Source organism: Epinephelus fuscoguttatus, linkage group LG9, assembly GCF_011397635.1.
Source record: "Epinephelus fuscoguttatus linkage group LG9, E.fuscoguttatus.final_Chr_v1".
Taxonomy (NCBI): Eukaryota; Metazoa; Chordata; class Actinopteri; order Perciformes; family Serranidae; genus Epinephelus; species Epinephelus fuscoguttatus.
In genome coordinates, this window is record NC_064760.1 from 30,669,637 (window position 1) to 30,692,597 (window position 22,961).

Below are 22,961 nucleotides of genomic sequence, written 5' to 3' on the forward strand. Positions count from 1 at the left end.
GACTCACTTCAGTCAGACGAGGGGCTGAATTAGTTGATATCATGCGGTGACTCACTCAGTGGCTTCTCCTAACCCATATTTCACCAAACTAGGGTATCTGTGCCGAAGAGTCCTCTGTGAGTTCCTCACGAGATTCCCCTTCCCTTCCCCTGACATGTTTTCTAGAAGTCACTCTACCAGATCTTATGGAAAGGTCTTTCTTTCTTTCTTTCTTTCTTTCTTTCTTTCTGACTGATACCTTGACAGCTTTGTGTACGTCCACACTGACATTTTCTCCCCCTCTCTGCTCTGCTTCCTGTGTTGCAGCTGACATTATCTCAACGGTTGAGTTTAACTCATCGGGGGAGCTGTTGGCCACCGGGGATAAAGGAGGCAGAGTGGTTGTCTTCCAGAGGGAGCAGGAGGTAGGAAATGCCAACAATGCAACACTAATTATGCTTGCCCTTCTGCCGAGAGCATTTGACAGCCTTGAAACATTAAAGTCGCATTGTTTGCTTTTAGATAAGTAGTCAGTCAAGGGTTTCATTGGAAAGGATTGTTAGCTGGAAATTCAACAGTAAATATCTTAAAACCACAAATAATAAACATCTCTTTGACCGCTAAGAAGCTTTGGTGGAGCCATCATTATAAACTCATGTTACATGGAGAAGCATTGTTTAAAACCACCAAAATTTATTCTGAATTCCAGTTACGATGTCAAGGTTTCCAGTGATACTAAAAACTTGTATGCATGTCTAGATTTTTACATTTCATGTAATGGAGCAGCCATAAATATGTAGCACGATGAGAATGTTGATTCAATGTAAATGTGCCATATAATGTAGCTGCTATGGAGTGCTAGAACAAGCAAATAATAAAACAAACTAGGAGAGCACCCAGAGCTCTGCCAAGGCCAATAGTCCAGTCCTCTATGATATGCAAATCTGCAAGCACAAACACTGTATATGGATGTATGGATATATTTCCAAACTATATGACTGTACCTAGCTGAAGCCTCATTATTAGCTGTTCATGTATTATTTGCTTTTAAATTGGAAATATTTCACATGCTTAACATGCATTTATTTAAATCAGAAAACACTGAATTATCATGCATATGTATGATCATATATATATGTGATCAGCATATGTGATCACAAGGAAGACATTTTACTTGAGTCAAATTTAAATTCACATTTAGAAAGAAAACCTTATAACCCAAACCAGTATGATTTAGTAACTTAATCATTTACACACATGGTGTTACAACTGTACTGGTTCTTGCATAAAACCACTGTGCCCAAATGTTCCATACCATCTGTTGCTACATGAAGTTTGAGTAACTCTATGTGTAGGCTATCCTAGAGGATCACTGGTACCTGTGAATATGGATTATAAAATGGAGTCATCGTATTTCTACAATTTACTCCCATCTACTGGACTTTAAAGTCTCCATGAAATGAAAAATATGATTTTATCTCTTGTTATATGCCTAATATATGTTAAAAAAAGTATCTGAATATTTTTACATCAACATGCCTGTCTTTTCTCGTTCTGTGAAACCAGGTAAAATGATTTGTTTGATGATGCATCCTCCTCAGTGGGGTTTGCAAAAATGAATCCAATCAAATAAGGCTTTGGGTGACTAGCTGGCAACGAAGGTCATGTAAAACCACACCTCACTGTCTGTGGGTTGCAGTCGCTAGCTAACAGAGCAAGAGAGATGTGTGTTTGGATATCAGTGGGCTAAAGCTTTTTTGTCATATCCAAAACAATGTGGTGGAGGAATAATCATTCATCTCTCCCTTGTCCTCCTCCTTACCAAGGGACGTATGTGTGGAGCCAACAGTCCGCTCAACAGCAGACTCCACTGTTGCTCTGTATCACGCCACACACTCGTTGTAGCGGTCCAATTAAATAAGAAGGATTTGTTTTAAATCCCTCTTGTAATTGTGTACTGACATACGTCACAGTACAGAAGTTAAAAACGCTCTAACGTAACAATGTATGGCATTTATTCTGCCAAGGCCAAATGTCTTGTCTCGCAATGTTAATGACAGTGAAAAATAATTTGTGTACTCGCCCCATGATTTGGATCCACTCCAAGAGTTAAGCCATTATGTTTATCAGGCCCATGTTGCACCCTTCCACCATGTTTCATCAAATTGGGCCAGTAGTTTCTCAGTAAACCTGCCAACAGACAAACTAAAAAACAAACAAAATGGGCTGAAAACATAACCTCCTTGATAAAAGTCACAAACATATATATACTGTATACACACACACACACGTGTAATGTTGTGAAACAGTGTAGAAAACAGGACTAAGGTTTTCTGTCCACATTACAGTTTTCTTTGGCAGAAAAGTGTTGGCAGGGTGCAGGAGAACACTTCATCTGGGAGTCTTCCTTAATGACGTGCTACACATCGGTTTTGTTTCTATGACAACAATATCAAAGATCTAGAGTAACTAGGCAACTAACATAACATCATGTTAACAGATGGTTTACTACACTTTTAACAATATGCTTACAACACGTATGGTCAAAGAAGAGCAACACTCACCAGCATCATTTAGTGTCTAGCCGATCTGCTCCCACACCTTTGTTGTGATAGATTCTTACTGACGTATCATACAGCTCGGGATACACAATAGCTGAAGGAGCAGCAGTGACGACACCAGCGCCCTTGTGAAAAGTTCCAAGGTTTTCAACCAGAAGCATACAAAAGGGCTGCACAAATATGCTCTGAAAAAAAGACACTGGGTGCAGCTCTTTTTCTCTAGGCGGTGGCATGCTCTCTCCTCATTGGGAACAATTGAAAAAAGGCTGGAGCTTTGAAAAAAAAAAAGACCATTTGACCATTTGTCTCTAAAATACTCACAGCATATTTCGTTTATTTGTGACCAAAACTCTGTTGTTCTTGCATGCCTCCATGGTGAATGAAGAAAAGGAGAACATTCCTCATTTATTGAAGTAAATGGAGCCATGATCAACAACAGCAAAACTACATCAAAACAAACACTCACACAACTCGCACAGTATAATCCAAGTCTATTTTATCCAGTTGTATGCTCAGATCTTCCACAAAACTAAAACATTACGATCTAAAACAAGTCAGTTCAAACAGTCTTTTGCACGGCCGAGTCGTGTGTCTGGGCCTGCATGTTGTTTAAACTCTGCTCAGAGCAAATTAAGCAAAACTTTGCTTAAAGACTTTGCTAATACACTGTTTGTTGCTTAGAGGTTGTAATGTTTCCCAAGATGAAATGTAATGGGGTCAAAGTCATGCCATTACCATGGCTAAAGTATTTTTCTCACTATGAAGCTACTTAAGGGAAAGTTTAAGATGACTAAAATTTGAATTTACACCAGCAAACGTTGGACACCTTGTTAAGGGCTTTAACTCTGTTGTGGGAGCCAGTATTTAATCTTGTGGCGTTAACAGCAAACAGATCAATCCCTCACTATGTTTTTCCTCCTGCAGAGTAAGAGCCAGCCCCAACGTCGAGGGGAGTACAATGTTTACAGCACATTCCAGAGCCACGAGCCCGAGTTTGACTACCTGAAGAGTTTGGAGATTGAGGAGAAGATCAACAAGATCAAATGGCTTCCTCAGCAGAACGCCGCCTACTTTCTGCTCTCCACCAACGGTCAGTTAGTAAGCTAAGGCAATCGTGGTATTGTTGGAGCAACACAAGTGGCGAAATGGTCAAAGAAACCATTAATCAGTCATGAGAGTGTTTTTACATGTGGGCAGAGTGTTGTTGTTACTCACTAACAGTGTCAGCTGAAGGCATGATTCATCCCTCACTTTGCAGAATGGTTAGATATACAGTACAGCTGATGTAAGAGATGTTATTAATATCACAAGAAAATGTCTCTTTGACTGTTTGTGTGAATGTATTGGTGTTGCGCTCGGCTGAGCAAGTGCCACCAGACGCGTTTCAGATTGAGAACTTCATGCATGGCTGCAACAGCAGGAGCAGACACACATATCAAAGCATGTGACACCACACACCGCACATGCATGCTAGCTCAAAGAGACGCACACACACATCAGCGGCGAGACGTCTTGCAGATTGTGAGCTTCATGCATGGCTGCTACAGAAGTGCTAGCGGTGGCTGGAGCAGATGGCGGAGGGTCCTGTGGCGATGGCCTCGCTGCTCTGACACCAATATTCACAGCGGAAATTAAAATAGAGAGAAAAAAACAACCTGACTGCTGCCGCCATCCCCCTCACTAGACTGAGACGATGGGATGTAACTGGTGTTTGTGTGATGGAGAATTGAAAAGCGCCCAGATGGCTTTTTCAGGGGGAGCGTATACTGCAGCCGGGAAATGTAGTCAACATGTAGATTGATATCAGTGACATCAGAATGTACACAGGAACTGCCATTCATCATTCTCGCTGGCTCCTGCCCAGCTACATGCCAGATTGGCTGCCCAACCCCCCGCATCCATCTTGTATCTGAGATTCACTGTAGTGAGCCTTGATCTAACTGTATGTTGTGTTCGTGTGTGTCCGTTTGTGTGTGTGTTTGTGTGATGTATCCATCCCAGACAAGACGGTGAAGCTGTGGAAAATCAGCGAAAGAGACAAGCGTCCGGAGGGCTACAACCTGAAGGATGACGATGGACGGATCAGAGACCCGTCGACCATCACCACGCTACGGGTGAGGGGGTCACAGAAAACTGTCAGGTCTAACACAACCCAAAATGTCACAAGGAGTCAGGTCAACGGCTGGTGTGTTAAAATTTCAGTTTGACTCAAAGTCAACAGCAGGTTGTGATCTGAAGACAAAAAAATTCCACCTTTGTCTTGAATTAAAACAAAAACAAAACATTTCAAGCTGCAGCCAGATGGCCTCTTGAAGCTTGAGCCAACAGCTAGTTAGCTTAGCTTAGCATTACCACAAAAAAACAGGGAAACAGCTAGTGTTGCCCCATCCAAGCTAACTAAATCGGCCTACCAGCACCTCTAAAAGCTCACAAATAAACATGTTACATTCTACAAAGGCAACTTGGAATTCTTAAACTTTGTTCTTTGGACAATTTAAACAGACATTTAAACTGAGGCGCCCCCTTAATTTGAATTTCCAACTGGGAAAGTCAGACCTACCCCAACCTCAAAATCCAAGATGGCTGCTCTGTGCATCATCATTAAGGAAAGCTGTAGTAATACACACTTTATTAGCACTTCTGTCTTATTAGTGTCTCATTAAAAACAGTCGTACACACAGTCTGTCCAACTTCTATCTGTGGACATGTTGCTACAGGTTTGGTATGCGCATAATACAGCGTAATGCGTTGTTATCAACTGGTATTGCTAACAAAAGCTAACCTGGCTAGAATTGGTAATGCTAACAACATCTTGGTTTTCTGACTTGTTGTACTGGAACGCAGTCAACTCCAGTGTGACGTTATTCCCAGCTCCAACCCCCAGCTTCCATTAAAAGTAAGTTACCTTTGGACTAGGGCTACATGATAGTAGGAAAATATGCAACATTGATAATGATATACACTTGCGAAATTGCAATAAAAAGATGTTAAAGTGAACATCAGTTCTGCATTTGCTGCTTTCAGTATGCTGCTGAAATACAACACATATCTTGCTGAATTAAAAAAGTCAAAGGAAAAATTTCCCAGCACTCTTTTATTGAACATTGAACTAAACACAAAAGGCACCACTAAAAAACATGAGTCATAGTTTCATAATAAAGTGCAGTTTTTACTGATACTCTTTCAACTCCCTGAGATCCCTGAGTGCATATTACAGTGTTTCAAAATGTGTTTATCACCCAGGTTGCGATAAAAAATACTGCATATTATGCAGCCCAGCTAAGCCAAGATAACTGACTGCTGGTGGTAGGTTTATAATGAACTTACAGATATGAGAATGGTGTCACTCTTCTCATCTAAATTTTGGCAAAAAAGAAAATAAGGGCCTTTTCCAAAATGTTCAACTATTTCTTAAAAACAATTCAGCAGTTCAGGAAGTTTTTGGATGGATGTCCCTCTAGAAAGGCATGTTGATGGTAGACTTTTCCCAGGTGACATTTTGACTCATCATAGTGGCAAAAGCACTAATATTGTTACTAATAACAATAGCAATGGCTCCGTCCCAGTAAGAAGTGACAGTTTGACAGTCAACCAGCATGAACAATACCAGAAGCTAAATAGGTTTTCATTCATTTTATAATTAACACCTGTGCTTTTCCTGTTCTGGAGGTAGTTGTGAGTAGTCTGAAGTCTGAATATGTACAGTCCAGATAAGCTGATTAAATCAAAATTTAGCATTCAGTCAGGATGCTATGATAGCCTTTAATCCATCATAAACTTCTTAGCAGGGCGTGCTGTATGTCTGCACTGTATCAAAGCAGACACAGTAATATATGCTCACTTTCAGTTCTGATAAATGACACACACACAGTCGTTGGACAATTTGGAATTGAATCTAGCAGAAGAAAGTGAGAATGAGTGATCGATATGTGCGCTGAGGTGAAGACCATGAAGGGATCATCCTCTCTGCCTGTCCCCGCTCCCCCCCCCACCTCTTATTCTTATCACTCCACTACCTCTTTAATTTTCACACAAAGCAGTCAGGCACATAGGACAGTGTGTGTGTGTGTGTGTGTGTGTACGTGTGTGTCTGCCATAGTAGATTAGTGCTGTGTTCAGCGTGTCTGTCCCTCTTTGTCTGGCTGGCCAGGGGATCATAGCAACCTGGAGGACAGGCCGGGACTGTGGCAATCCTGTTTAGAGGCTGTGAAATCTGCGCATGGGGGGGGGGGGGGGGGGAAAAAGCACAGGAGGAAAGGGAAGAGCTTAGAAAAATCATACCAAAATGTAGCCAAAAATAATCAAACAACGCACGCTCTTTATTGTATCATGAGAAGTCTATGATTCAGTACGTCCTAAAAACAAAAAATATGTACTTTATGTGTTTTATTTGATTTCTATTGGTTTATATTGTTATAACGTAAAATATTTCATGTTATAATGTGGTTACTTATAACGTTACAATGTAAAAAATATCTTGTAAAAACATGAAAAAGAACTTGTTATAACATGAAACTTTTCATGTTGATGTAACTGACTGATCCGTTGTTGTTTTTTCCTGGCGTGGCAGCAATACCCGTCCGTAGATTTCAGCTATAAAAAGGAAACTGCTTTCAAATTTTGTGCTGTGAAAAGATCAGATTAGTTAGAAATATCTTAATGTAAAATATTCTGTTTTACATACTATAAGGAGGAGACTGTGTTAGGTCATTTCAAAGGTGCAGGAGCAAAGCTGAGCCATGTAACTGTCAGTGTTGGGGGTTATGGGTTAATACGGTCCGTGTCTCTCTGGACAGCCAGTGAAAGACATGGAAATGAAGTGACACCCATGGAGATACAGCAGCCTGCTGGGCTGCCATGTCTCTCTGTCAGTGCCAGCAACGGACGAGAGAAAAAGGGAAGAAGCAGTCGATTTGTTCTCCTCTCTCGCTCCCCTCCCTTCTCTCTTTGTCTGGGTTTTATCTGGCCAACGGGGGGCTGCATGCAGACTGGAGCTGGGTGTCTTTGAAGCCCGAGCAGCGCAGTGTGTGTGTGTGTGTGTGTGTGTGTGTGTGTGTGTGTGTGTGTGAGCTCGTCTTAATTCTGCAGAGTTCAGTTATCATTCCTCAGCAGGGCCGAGTGATGCCCTCGGGCCATTTCTCTTTCCACCTCCTTCGCTTTCTCTTTTTTCTCGCCTTCTCACACACACACACACACACACACACACACACACACACACACACACACACACACAAACAAGCGAGCAGGAGTGACTTCTTCAGCACTTACATGAGAGAAAGACAGAGAGCGATGGAGGGAGGCGTGATCTCAGAGTAGCTGTGTAGCTAACAGATATTCACCGTCTGATTGAACCTGCGCATCAAACAGCCCCTGAGCCCCTCAGTCACTGTTGCTGTTTCATTAAGATTTGTGGAGTAAATGTCACACGAACCCCTGGAGTCATCTGGTTTCTCTCTCACACACGCACACACACACACACACACACACACACACAATATTCACACACACAAGCAATTATGTGCATGTACATTCACAGAAACAGATAATATCGAAGAAGGCCTCGAGGAAACCAGCATCAAAGTACACATAACACTGAAACAGTGTTTCAAAACACATCAAAGCCTTCAAGATGAATTTCTTGCATATTTTTCTGTTTCTTTATATCTCATTTTTCCCCTCTCTAATTGACCTGTCTTCACCAATAGGTGCCGGTGCTGCAGCCTATGGACTTGATGGTTGAGGCTACAGCCAGGCGGGTATTCAGTAATGCCCACACCTACCACATCAACTCCATCTCTGTCAACTCCGACCTTCAGACGTACATCTCCACCGACGACCTCAGGGTCAACCTGTGGAACCTGGAGATCACAGATCGCAGCTTCAGTATCCTCTTACACGGGTCTTTTCTGTGTTTAGGAGCTGTTAAAGTCTGCATAAAATGGGTGTAAAGTAGTCCTGTTATTTAGTCCTGTTTGTACACAAAATGAGTCACTGTTTTCAGAGCTAAAATTCAAAACAGTTGCAGTTGTTCCTTAGCGCCTTTCTCTCAGACATCGTGGACATTAAGCCAGCCAACATGGAGGAGCTGACAGAGGTGATCACCTCAGCAGAGTTTCATCCCCAGCAGTGTCACACCTTTGCCTACAGCAGCAGCAAAGGCTCAATACGCCTCTGTGACATGAGAGAGGCCGCGCTCTGCGACAAACACTGCAAATGTGAGTACCAGTGGCGTGCATCATGGGAAAAAAAGAGTGACATGAAACAGTCAGCGCTTGTGTGAAAATATAAAATGTCTATTAATATTTATGGTGCTTCATTATATTTACTGGGCAAGCCACCAAGAAGTGCTGTAAAACTTAAGTGCTAGCATTTCAGTAATTTAAAGGTATACTATTGAGGATTTTCCTTAAAGACAATATATAGACTCATCTAAAAGTAATCCCTCTCAATCAGCACATATGAACCAGTATGTATGCGTGTGGCGGTATATTTTTCTGCAGAGACTCTGCCCTCTGCCTGTATTTTCTTATCTTGCTGTGTTCAGGATCATCCACAGCATGAAGGTGAAGTCAGGACTTTACAATAAGGTAGTGACCAGGTGCCAGACTGTAAGCAGTGCACATCAAAGAGGAAGCTATGAAAATCGTGACACACTGCTAAGAAAAAACAAATATGGCAAGGTGAAACACCAAGTGGACAAAGCTTGTTCCAAAAGGAGAATAAATCTGGGGTGGGCTTTTACTTATGCTGGTGATGACAATTCTTGCATATTTTACCTTTAACTGTGATATATTCTGCGTATTTTTGTTCCTTCCTGTCATCTAAACGTTGCCTTTTCTGGCAAGCTTTTGCATAAAGTTTAAAAAATAGTTGCATTGTACTGAACTGAACTGAAACACTGAATCCCTTTATTTATTTTAACTGAATATTTTTTCCCCCTAAAAACAGTCAAATTTAGATATTGAAAAAACCCACTGTGTGTTATCTGGTGCTACATGACCGGAGAAAACAGAGGGAACATATCAGTTTGACACAATGCTGGATTTCAGTGGTGCCCCATTTAAATCTGGGGTGGGCTTTTACTTATGCTGGTGATGACAATTCTTGCATATTTTACCTTTAACTGTGATATATTCTGCGTATTTTTGTTCCTTCCTGTCATCTAAATGTTGCCTTTTCTGGCAAGCTTTTGCATAAAGTTTAAAAAATAGTTGCATTGTACTGAACTGAACTGAAACACTGAATCCCTTTATTTATTTTAACTGAATATTTTTTCCCCCTAAAAACAGTCAAATTTAGATATTGAAAAAACCCACTGTGTGTTATCTGGTGCTACATGACCGGAGAAAACAGAGGGAACATATCAGTTTGACACAATGCTGGATTTTCAATGGTAACAATGATTACAGAGTAAGAGCAAGCTAAAACATGTTTCTGAAAACATCTGGGTCGAGGCAACACAGTAAAATAATCTTGTGTTATATTCAGTCAGCTCTGCTTAGGTTTACAGTTTGATTTCAGTTTTTTAGCCTCTGTTTTCACTATGCAGGAAACAAAGTGGTGCCCACTCCCTTCTTGCAAATTCTCCACATTACAGCTAAACAGGGCACTAATAAATGTCTCTAAAGAACATTTTGGGTGAGAAATGGGCAATTCAGTAACATATTCTTGGTTTATATTTGATCAGCACTGCCTAGTTTTGATCGGATTTGGTCTACTGTAAGTTTGAGAGACAAAGAGAGGGGCGGGTCTGTCTCTTGATCCACTTCTGTACTCTTTGTATACAGTGTAGTTGCATGGGAGGCCGGCAATGCAAAATGCAAAAGTATAGATTGCAGGTCAAGGAACAGCCTTGAGAGCCAGCGAAACTCCACCAGATGACGTGTTTTGAGTTATCTGGGTGGGGGACAAATAGATCTAGGCACCAGATGGAGGAAAGTTTACTAAATTTATACATACAACCCACATTGTTATGACACAAATCTGTAAGAAAATCAGCAAAGTACCATTTTTAGCCCCCCTCCCGAAAAAGTCCAGTATGCCCTAATCTGCGTGGAACTGTCTACCATGAAAAATCATCACTCAAAACTTCTAAACACAACTGCTCCTGCAGGAATTTCATCCTAAATCTGGGAGAAATTAACAACATCCGCAGCCAAGATGAAATGTTTTCCCGATGTCAGCATGTAGCTACATGTAGCAGTGTCAATACTTGCAGTAGCGTACCTGGAGCAGATGACCATAGAAAGAAATCCATCGTGATCAGACGTCAGCTTGTCCAGAAAGTAGAAAAAACTGTTTTAAATAGAGTATTCAGAATGTTCTGAAACCTGAGGCTTTTGCTCACATGAATTACTTTTACATACGCTTACCTCATTTTTTCAAACTTTGGCCATATTTAATATGAACATGCATCATTGTAACATAATATATATGACATAATATGAGAAAAAAACGTAAGAGGTCCGCTCCCCTCCCTCTATGTATACATAAATACAACATAGTAGCACCATGATTGCAAATTCACACAATTTTTTTCTGCTTCAGCTCCACCTTGTCTGACTGTGAAATGCAGCCCTCCCCCTGCTCAATATGCCAGGATTGATAACCCATCAATAATTCTCTCTGTGTGTTTCAAACAATGAATGGCCTTCTCTAAAGCTTAACATCAGGTGCATACACTTTGGATGAATGAATAATGAATACATTGACATTTTCGCTGCAAAATCAATGGCTTAAGAGCAATTGCATTAGTCCCTCGTGGACACACCTTGTTGTTCGATAATGCCAGTCATTTCCTCAGACATATTGATGCATTCACTGGACCATGCACTAACACGGCCTGTTGAATTGCGCACGAGCATTTATTTGAGGGCGAAATAAGCGTATAAGTATTAGAAAATATTTGGATTTAGGTGTAAATTTTAAGCCAAGATATTTACAGCTGTTTGATATTGACTTGTACGTGCTGTTACTTGACAGGTGCTCGCAGTGCTCACATACACATGCACACACACACACTCACAGAGAAGGCAGGTGCTCTCGTTAGCCTCGGGACAGGTCTGTTGATAGCGACCCACTGTCTCACTGCATGAGCGGTGTATGGCTCAGAGCGATGAATAATGCCCTCCCTCCCACGCATACACACACAGCTCCTCCTTCCCTTGACATCTACACACACACACACAAAACTTCCTGAACCTTCTACATAAAAACACATACACTCATACCCTCCCATAGCTATGAATTTGGGAGGCTGGTGGTATCAGTCAGTGTTAGATTGAGGATGGATGGATGGAGGGACAGGAGAGGATTGCCAAAGCGCAGAGCCCCAGGACAGAGAGAAAGGGACCAAGCAGCCCCCATGCCAACTCCCTAGGGACCCTATTATACACCCCTGGAGTGGGATGGGAGGGAGGGCAGGGACACACACACACATGCATACATACATGCACATATTGCACACACCCACATATACACAAACACTCATTCACTGACACACACAAATCCAGAGGGGCCCAAATGGGCCCAGCACTTTGACATTGATTTGTTTTTCTTATCCCTTCCTCATCCCCCCCATTTTTTCATCTCTCACGCTGGATCCCTTGTTAGACTCCCCATTGACACATCACAGAGCTATTCTCCAGGCCTCAGCTGAGGAGGAGGGAAGGGGAGAGAATGGTGGGGGCATTTTTGGAGAGATGGAGAGGAGCGAGGGGAGGAAGGGTGGGAGGAAAAAGAGGAGGAGGAACAATAACTTGACAGCTAACGATGGAATGCCTGGCTCTTATCCCCAGCGTGCTGGCCTGCACACAGATCAGCAGCTGCCAGAATCAATATGAATCATAACCAATATTTACCCAGCATGCTGACCCACGACTCTCCCCCTAAACACACACAGAAATAATACCGTGAAGAGATGCAGCTGCTGCAGCAAAACCCTGCATCCTCGCATTGTTGTGGCTGTTATTGTTTGCTAATGACGGCCCCCACCACCCAAACAAAATCTGCTTTGTTTTTTCTCCTCGCTGCGAATGATTAAAAGACTTGCGGGTGGAAAAGCATCTCTTCTAAGCAGCGACCTCCTACAGTGTAAAATGTGTTTTCTCTGTCAGAAGATAACTGCTTTATTGTTTCTTTTTTCTCTCATAGACTTTGAGGAGCCCGAGGATCCCTCCACTCGCTCCTTTTTCTCTGAAATCATCTCATCCATCTCTGATGTGAAGTTCAGCCACAACGGGCGCTACCTGATGACAAGGGACTACCTCACTGTCAAGGTGTGGGATCTTCAAATGGAGAACAAACCGCTGGAGACGTACCAGGTAAGCTTTCATCATGCTTTTACGTGCCTGTCGGACAGCTTGAAGGCTCCAAAGATAATCCTAAGTAACGGTTAGGCCGAGATCAAATCAAAACTTATTGATTTCAGACTAATCACTCAACATAATCCTGTTTCTCTGTCACCCTGGCAATCTGTGACCGTGTCATCTTTAGCGATGACCCCAGGGGGGCTTATTGAGCAGACTGTCCGTAAAAAGACAGATAGTGACGGTGCCGATGCATCCTGAAGGGCAAAACCTCCCACTGTGTGGTCACCGGGGTCAGATCCACACTGTCTGATCAGCGGAAGCCATCTTAGGGCAAGTCATGATTGATAAGGCCATCAGCTGGGCTCAAGGGATTCTCTGTCCATTTCTAGCCACGCCTCCACCTGCTACCTAGCATCTTAGCAGGGGTCACCAGGTCTGGAGGGATTATTGAAAGTAGAGCATATGGCAGTGCAGCTTATGGTTGTGTGGTTGTCCAATGAAAGGCAATGTGATGAAGTTAAGATGCTGGGAGAGTGTGATCGTAATCCACCAACTACTTCAGATGCTCATGTTTTTGTTTGCTTTTTAGGTCCATGACTATTTACGTGGAAAACTTTGTTCTCTGTATGAGAATGACTGCATCTTCGACAAGTTTGAGTGTGTCTGGAATGGATCAGACAGGTACGATTTATTTACTTCCATCCATCCATGCATGCATTTATCTAGCTTAATAACCCTTTGCTCTCCTCTGCTCCTCCTCAGCGTCATAATGACCGGCTCCTACAACAATTTCTTCCGAATGTTTGACCGAAACACCAAACGTGACGTCACACTGGAGGCGTCCAGGGAGAACAGCAAACCCAGAGCCATTCTCAAGCCTCGCAAGGTACAGTACTGCTCATCAGTACAAGTCATACCTACCATACACTAAGACTTTGAAAGACTTTTAAAAGAACTAAGTTAAAATATTACACCAAACTCCCTTTAAGAAATATGACGTTTTAACAATTCTCTACATGTCTGCAAAAACACATAGCTTTAGAAATGCAAGATAAAAGACGTCATTTGTCGACAGTATTCTTATCACATCGGCGTCAATATAATCTATAAAAATAAACTGTATTTGTGTACAAACTACATCGTTGATTTTGTTGCTACAACTTGCTACCAGCCTCCGTTGTTTAGCAGCAATATTTTAGCGTGACAGGGAATGGGAATGAGAGGCAAAACATTTCAGAAATTGAGATTTCTCACTAAAATTAGTGCTGACTGGTGGATCAGATACGCTCTGATTAAACACAGACTCCTGTTCCCTTCACAAACGCACCAGTATCAAACATTCCACAAACTGACTATGGAGGCCTGAGCGTGTCAGCTAATAACAACTGAAACTAATTTTGTGTAATTATGATACATAATATTACAAGTAAACATTTGACTTTGCTACACATATAATTGCTGTATAACTGACCCTGTTAGATTTAAGTATTTCCTGTCTGAAAAGGAGTAGGAAGCGAATACTTATTGACTCCTACCCCCTTTTTTATATTTCATCAATGAACTTAATATTAAACACAAATATTCCCACTTGCCATCCCAGTGTTCACCATACACACCTTGATCAAGTCAAATGTCACTGAACTTCACTATTTGCCTCAGCCAAGACTTAAACCTTACAACAATATTAAACATGTTTGAATGTGTCGGAACATCAAGAGGAGAAAAAGACAGCTCACACTGAGTTATATGACCACGTTATATCAACTAAGCATGCATCAGCGGAGTTAAAAAACACTCAAGATTTTATTCCGACTTTGGATATTTGTCAACCATAGCGAAACAGCAATAGCAATTGGTGTGAGGCTGACATTACCTGATATCTGGAATACCTAGGTTTAAGGCAGCTGGATTTGAATATTGTCAGAGTATTTCTATGAGTGAGGAAAATGTTAGATGCCTCCACTTGGCTTCAGATTAGCATTTTTAGATATCCTGATAACTCGGAATCATCATAGGTAAGCTACCATATTATTATTATTATTATTGTTATTATTAATAATAATAAAATATTACTAGATATACTTTATTAATCCCTGAGGGAATTTTTTTTTTCCACTCTGTTGTTATATACACGCAAATACAAAATACGCACGTGCACAAACAGGGCCTATACATGGATGAAACAGAGAAGTGTCGGAGCAAGGGGGCTGCCTTGGACAGGTGCCCCGAGCTGTTGGGCTTAAGTGCCTTGCTCAAGGGCACATCGGCAGTGCCTAGGAGGTGAACTGACACCTCTCCAGCTACCAGTCCATGCGCCATACTTGTTCCATTGGGACTTAAATTGGCGACCCTTGCCAAATCTCTATTTACTGAGCTATATGATATTATATGTTATCTAAGTTTAAGTTTTTTTACTTTATTAATCCCCGAGGGGAAATTCAGTGTTTTCACTCTTGCTTGTCAATTACACACAGGTCCGAACACACACATGCACAAACAAACCTATACATGCACAAAGTGGAGAGATGTCAGAGTGAGGTTGGGGGTTCAGTGCCTTGCTCAAGGGCACCTCAGCAGTGCCCAGGAGGTGAACTGGCACCACTTCAGCCACCAGTCCACGCTCCATATTTTGGTCCAGACGGGCAAACAGGCAGCCCTCCGGTTCCCAACCCAAGTCCCTATGGGCTGAGCTACTGCCGCCCCCTAGAAACTGAATATCAAAAAACATCTGCATTAAATTGTACAAATGGAATATAAAAGTTTTTCTTAAGTAGAAGACAGTTGGATACCTCCGCATTAGATGTTTGGTTTCTTTTGTTCTCTTCACATCATTTCTCCCCACAGAAAACAGACCAGTTGGGCTTGTAAACGTACACAAAGTGAAGCAGGTTAAAACTGCGGCAATCAATATTTTAAATGTACAATGGGTCAAATGACTGTGTAATGTGAAAGGGGTCACTCAAAGTGGTGAACCCACAGAGAATTATCACCTGACGTTGATGTTCCCCTCAGTTCATCTGAGCATTTTAGCCCATTGTTTTAATTTTATGGCCTTTACCGTCGTAGTTCACACTCTGAGTGGCTAAAAAAACATGACCCCAAATGAATGCTAATTTTGCTGCGTGTCTCCTGAATGTGAAAATAGTTTGCTAACGTATGTTCCATATCTACTTTATAGGGTGATATTGTGTCAGTGTTGCATTTCACAGCCTGCCCCCAAGTGGGCAAAAATAAATAAATACTGCTTTAACATCACTAAAATCAGTGCTAATTTATGCTGTGCACACTCATATTTTAACGCCTCTTTATCCCTCCTGTTGTCCTCCAGGTGTGTGTGGGTGGGAAGCGCCGTAAGGACGAGATCAGTGTGGACAGCCTAGACTTCAGCAAGAAGATCCTTCACACTACGTGGCACCCGCATGAGAACATCATTGCTGTAGCGGCCACCAACAACCTCTACATCTTTCAAGACAAGGTCAACTAAAGGGCAATCTGCCCATGCTGACCCCTGACCCCCACATGCAAAGGGGCTGCAGGGAGAGCTAGAGTTGGAGAAAGAGAGAGATGAAGCCGGTATCTACATCCTTCTCCTCCTCTCCCTATGTCTTGTTGCTGCTGGTCTTGAAATGGTCTTGCCGCTCTGCTGGGGGAGGTGAAGAGATGAGTGTCCAGTGACTGAACTGCGGACGAATTTTGGGAAGCAGGAAATTGAAACAACCTGGATAACGCGCAAGGAAAAAGGTTCCTTGAAATCAAGAATGGACTTTCATTCTTCAGTTTGACTTCTAATTTAATTTATTTAGCCATGTGGACACCTGGAGAAGTGAATCCTGTGCAAGAAGAGGATTGCTGCATGAGTGACATGATGTAGCAGCCGTCCGGACCCTGCAGGAAGGGGCTGGATGTGGGTACACTGAACACAAAGTAGAGCACACAGACAGAAACCTTGCTTACATGATGGTGGCTCATTGTCATGTAGCAACAGTGCCCCCTCTCTGCCACTCTGCTCATGCTCCAGTGCATGTGATCAACCCTGCGGCCTCTAACTGAGGCGGCGTTTCGGGCAGTTCAACCTGCTGCAGAAATCCTACAAAAAGAAGAAGAGACTGTTAATCTCTGACCCCAGAAACTGAGAGGTCTCTCTGCCTGTGACACAAACGTGGTCAGTCTTTCTAGTACCGATTCTGTGTCTCCCTGGGGAGACTGCTGTAGTCTGTAATGTGAATGAAGCCCTTCCAGGCTGTGTCAATGGTTTTATTTAATGCTGTTGTTTTATTGAGTCCTTCGCTCGGTCAATGAGTCTGTTTAGAAGCTGTGGTGCCTTCTTTTGGTATGTGGGGGTTTGATGTAGTGGGAGCGGGAGGGGGGAGGGGACTGAGTACAAGGCAGGAGTGTGAATGTTTCAAATGAAATGTTAACTTAGAAATTTTTCTTTTGATTTATTTTTTCTCTTTCTCTTTAAAGAAAAACAAAAAAAGCTCCACTGACGTCCCAAGTGGAAAAAAAGTGCTTGAAGCGATGTAGTCATGATTACATTATAGCACCGGCTACTTTGCTTGTGAGTTCTGGGGAGGACGCTGTGATATGTACAAAGTAATTGTTGCTCTTATCACATTGCAGTCAGTCTGATGTCATCAGTTTGCAAGAGACACGACAAAGCCACATTAAATTTTGTTTTGCAAAATCCCTGTTGGACAAAAAAACCCTCCTTTTTACCTTATTTGGATTGTTCTGAAAATGATCTGTAGATGGTAGAACCGTAAACTTTTCATGTCGAATTATTGAACTTGAGATTTCTTGGCGTAACATAATGCTAGCATAGCTCTTTTTGCATGTGTTGGATCTGATTCTGATGAAACCGACAGCCTGCATATAGATATCTGAACATCTACAGATCATCTGAGGCACTATGCAAGTAAAATATTTGGCTTTCTCCAGAAGTAGCGAGTTTTAAAAGAAGGTTTGATTTAAGATCGCTGCAGTGCCTGTCCACGTTCCTTGTCTTGTAGAAGATGGGTGACGCGGAGCAGTAGCAGGTTCGTATTTTGGCGCACGGCTCTGACCGGTTTGGAGGCCCTCATTTGTGTCAGATTTGTTTTAAGAGCCAACTCCCTTAAAGAAAAGCAGTCAAAGGTCTAAATGAACTCTGTGAAATCAGGGAATTATTAAGTGTGATTCCGTTCAACAGTAATGTCTTCTAAACAACCTCCTTTGTGACACTTCTAATTGAAACAAAAAAAAAACTTTTATAGCTCAGAATGTATTGAAATGCAATTAATTACCATGCAGTCTTTATGCTTACTGGACTTTCTTTGAATAAAAAAGAATAAAGATGTGCAAGTTCAAAGCCTGCGTTGTTGGACCTCCTCTGTTAATGCTGCTGACTTAAAGCTACACCTGATAACTTTTATATAAAATAACTTTTTGTCATATTTGCTGAAACCACTACATCCACACAGAACTGTACAAATAGAATTAATGATGTTCCTCCAGCTACTTTATAGTGCTTCTAATGGCATTTGCAAGAATCTACTGGGTCTGAAGGAAAACACATTTTGACATGTTATAGTAGGAAAAGCACAGGTGTGTTCACTTGCATTTAGGGAGACCCTGATACTGTGCATGCTGGCTTACATGAATAGGTACTGGGACACTAAATGGAACTAAGCCATTGTGAACTTCATCAGTTTTGCCTGTGGTTTTTCTACTATGACAAGTTAAAATGTCTGCTGTGAAAAAGATCCATTTCTCTTGAACACCGGTCAAAATGTCAAAATAGGAAGCGCTGATCAAATATGAATCAAGATTCTGTTCAGAAATACTTCATTGATCCCCAAGGGGAAATTGTTCATTATTATGTTATTGCATTTCTCATCTCAAATGTTTTCAGAGGCATATTTTAGTGTACTGTTTAGCTGTAAAATGAGAAAGTTGGTCCGGCTGGCAGGCAGTGCTTGGTACTCCATATAACTGCATAAAACATGGCAGCTGGGTCACAAAGGTTATCATTTTACATCCAAACAGTACACTAAGTATGTTTCTGAAAACATCTGAGGCAAGAAATATGTAATGCATTTGCAGGATCTTGACTCATATTTGAGCAGCACTGCCTAGTTTGACAGTTTGACCACAGTTCCTAGGGACATGACATGATGGACAGCTACATTAGAGACTTCTCAGCTCTGATTGGTTGTTTTCTCTCAGCTGCAGTGGATTCTTGTAAATGCCACTAGAACACTATGAGGAGGCAGAGAGACATGCTGTTTTTTTGTCTAATGTTCTATAGTGTGGATATAGTGACAATTTCAACAGATATTATCAAACTTACCAGCTACACCTTCAAATTGAATGTATTATAGCGAATGATACCTTGCTGCCTGTGGTGTAATGGCGCCCTCTTGTGGATGAAGAGAGACATGTGAAGGCAATCTAGCTGCTGAAAAAAGAAAAAAAAGGTAGGGAAGATCATTTTCATCAGTTGGACACAGTTGGTGGTTGATTTCAAATAACTAGCCACAGTCACAATTTTCTTAATTTCTTTAAATTATTCATGTTTATTCATATTATACTGATGTAACATTGTAAGAGTAGAAATCCAGCATCCAGCTGAAGGTTGCTGATCTATGCAGCTCATACAACAAAGGACAGAATCCATCTGGATTGCTGTTGGATGCTTCAGATGTTAGAGTTCATGTACTGTTTGTGACAAATCCAAAAATGCCTTAGCTATAATAAGAAAAACACATTTCACAAGCAATTAAGCGTCCGTATCTCTTAGAAAACCTGACTGTAACGATTACTTACTCACAAACATTTACACAAATTACAAATCTAATACATTCATCTGTCGTACTGTGCACATTATGCAGAGTTTTTCTAATTGGCCCCGTGAGGCTGTAGTCGACGCACATTTTGTCAGCTGGGACAGCAGCTGTCAATCAAACTGCATCTTTATAACCAGCTGCAGAAGCTGCATCATTGTGTCTCAGGATAAACCCAGGGACAGACAAGAGCTCCACTGTGACTATTGATCGTCAATCGATGCCTTCTCTGATGCTAATACTCCAACAGGTTTAGATTTAGAGTGAGAGTGTTGCTAGATATATTAATTCTCTCTTTCGAGCACTTCAGTCTTTGGAAATCTTCGACCCAGAACCTCTTTTCTTCTTCTCCTGGCTGCCTTTTACTTTTCTCATCTTTTCTTCTCGCATCAGCTCGCCATCCTTTTGGAAAAGATGGATACGTTGAGTGGGAACAACGCCACAGTGGTGAACAGCTCCATTGACAAGTGGCCATTCAACGAACGTGGCTCATACCAACACCTGGACCCCAGGGAGCTTAGGGTCCTGGTACCGGCTATTCTGGGAGTCATCTGTGTCTTGGGTATGGCTTGTAATCTCACTGCGATGGTCATCTTGTTCTCCAACGCTCATAGAGGCAAACTATCTCTCATCAACTCCCTCATCTTCAACCTGATGTTTGCAGACGGGCTGGTGCTGTTGTTCACGGTGCCATTCAGGGCTGCCGCCTACTCCAAAGCTAGCTGGAATCTGGGCTGGGTGGTCTGCAAGACGGCCGACTGGTTCCTCCAGTCCTGCATGGCAGCGAAGAGCTTCACAGTGGCTGTCATGGCTAAAGCGTGCTACCGCTATGTGTCCAACCCCACCAAGCAGGTGAGCATCCATCTGGGCTCCATCCTGGTGGTGTTCTTCTTTATCTGGCTGTCTGCCTGTTCTGTCACCATCCCTCACTGGCTGTTTGCCACGCTGCAGAGAGAGATCCGCGGGTTGGTGTGTGTGCTGGTTGTTCCTCCTGAAGCCCGGGACTTCATGGCTGTGTACGTCAAAGCATACCCCCTGGGGGTCTACTGTGCACCTCTTAGCTTTGCCCTCATGTATTTTTGGAGGGCTTATGGCCAGTGCCAGCGTCGCTCCAGTAAAACACAGAACCTACGCACACAGATCAGATCCAGGAAGCTCACGTTGATGCTGTTCAGCCTGACCGTGGCCATGGCTATTCTCTGGCTTCCACAGTGGGTGGTTTGGGTTTGGGAGCGTCATATAGCAGAGAAAGAAATCGAAGGAGCTCAGCCTCTCGTCTCCTCTCTTCCCCCTCTTCTAACCCTCTCTGCTCAGCTGCTCACCTTCTCTCTGTCCCTGGTGAACCCTCTCATTGTCCTCTCTCTCTCCGAGGAGTTCAGAGAGGGCTACAGGGGGCTGTGGAGGCGCCTCACCCTGCGCAAGCAACCTCCCCCAAAGCCAAAACCGGGACCTCACAACCCTACAACTCTCCAGTCGCCTTGCCCCAGACCAGAGACTTCTGGCCAGCCTGGTGGGGAGAGGAGCCTTCGATCCAACTCCGTCCAGGGTCCCAGCAGAGAGGCTCAGCCCCAGCCGGAGCACGGAGGAGACAGAGAAGTAGACAGAGCGAGCCTCAAAGATGGGATTGTCTTGCCTGATGTGGAGCAGTTCTGGCATGAGAGGGAGGGTGGATCACACACAGAGGAAAACGATCCCGTGCCGTGGGAGCACCAGAACAAAGAGGGGGAAAAATAACAACCACCATCCAGCCGATCTTCAATACACTCCTCAGACAGCAGACAAGAGACGTGGGTTGAATGGACTCCTGAGTGCTACACCGTAAATCATTTTGTTTTCTGTCAGCTGTGTTCATGGTATTATTCAAAGGTAAGACGTGTAATCAGTTTGGAATATGAGGGTGGACTATAAATAGAGCAGTATCATTTGTATATATGATAAACATTATACATAATGTTGTCTTTTTATTGTTTTAAAAAGGGAAGAACTACATCATAATGAGTGTAAGATGACTTTCGGTGGCTGTAAATTCAAGTTTGTGGCAATGATGACTATGTAAATTCAATACACACTATAGCTACATATATTTTCAGTGTAGCGTGTGGTTAATGAACATTGTAAATTACAGTTTTCTTGAAGTATCCAGACACAGTACTGCCCTTTGATTAAAGTTTTAAAAGACTCGTGTGCTGCAAGACATCCTCTGGTAAAAATCTTAATTGGAGATAAATGTTAACTCTTGTGCAATCATTGTGTATTTGGACATTGGTGATGTTGAAGTAGGCAGTTTTGAGAGAGTCTGTGCTTCCTGTTGTTGTGAGAGAGAATATTTTGTAACTATTGTGCATAAAAATGTGTTTACAATAAAGACAGTTATAAAAGTGTTGACTGTGTGTGATAAAATTGTCTTGTGGTGTTAAAATAATATAGATAAGAAGTAAAATATCGACACACACAAGCTTTTTGGTGTGTATCTGTGTTCATATCAGTCAGGAATGTTCAATCAATGACCCACACACAGACACAGACACAGACACACACACACACACACACACACATGTACAGGAGAGTCTTAATGAGATGAATCAGACATCAGCGGATGGGCTCCTGCTGACATCAGGTCATTAAACATATTTTCATAAGGGCATCCATTAGAATTGCCAAGAGTTCTAATTAGAGGTAAAGAGCTTTCGTCTGAACTCAGATGGAGACGTGTCAGTGGACTCTCCTCTGTGGGAGCCTCATATGGAATTCTCTATTCATTGATCTGAATATGCATGATAGGTCAAAACCTCACAATTAAAGGGATAAACAACGTAAGAGGAAACTGTGGCTGAGCTAATCTGTGATCGATTTGTCCATCTGATGTAACAGTAACCCGCGTGTGCTGATCACTGCATGTAAACAACCCCACTTTTACTGTAATCAAAGATTTAAAATGGGGTTAAACATATAAGGTTGGCATGATAAAATGTACAATGTACAAAAGAGAGTAGAAGAAAATTTTAGGATGCAGGACTTATTCCCAAGTTACCTTACACATCTTTTTACTCCCTCCCCTCCCTTATGACATTTTCCTCTCATTAATCATTGATGTCGACCTTTTATTGCCAGAGGCAAGTACCTCAATCAGAGGAACACTTAACTATATAACCCAGCATCAGTCCCTGGGGTAGTGACCTGGCCATAAACACCAAAGGCAAAAATCTATGCACTCATTGCTGGACCACAATTTAAATCTGCACTGTATAAAGAGAGAAATTATTAAAGGTTAGTATACAGCAATAAGTGTG

The 22,961-nt window shown here is 42.3% G+C and overlaps 2 protein-coding genes across 3 annotated transcripts in view; both read left to right on the top strand.

The window, feature by feature from the left end:
• The window catches only part of ppp2r2ba (protein phosphatase 2, regulatory subunit B, beta a), a 57,712-nt gene extending 39,515 nt beyond the window's left edge, over positions 1–18,197 (top strand). For both annotated transcript variants that reach the window (XM_049586168.1, XM_049586169.1), the window contains exons 2-10: positions 307–404; positions 3,465–3,630; positions 4,542–4,654; positions 8,246–8,423; positions 8,591–8,755; positions 12,693–12,862; positions 13,440–13,531; positions 13,613–13,736; positions 16,179–18,197. In XM_049586168.1, coding sequence (XP_049442125.1) covers positions 307–404; positions 3,465–3,630; positions 4,542–4,654; positions 8,246–8,423; positions 8,591–8,755; positions 12,693–12,862; positions 13,440–13,531; positions 13,613–13,736; positions 16,179–16,334 — 1,262 coding nt within the window. In that variant the 3' untranslated portion in view covers positions 16,335–18,197. The remainder of the gene's footprint in view (positions 1–306; positions 405–3,464; positions 3,631–4,541; positions 4,655–8,245; positions 8,424–8,590; positions 8,756–12,692; positions 12,863–13,439; positions 13,532–13,612; positions 13,737–16,178) is intronic.
• A 1,447-nt stretch (positions 18,198–19,644) lies between these two features.
• gpr151 (G protein-coupled receptor 151) lies at positions 19,645–21,642 on the top strand. Its single transcript, XM_049586179.1, has one exon. The coding sequence runs from the start codon at positions 20,086–20,088 to the stop codon at positions 21,403–21,405; it is 1,320 nt and encodes a 439-aa protein (XP_049442136.1). The 5' UTR covers positions 19,645–20,085; the 3' UTR covers positions 21,406–21,642.
• Positions 21,643–22,961: the final 1,319 nt, after the last annotated feature.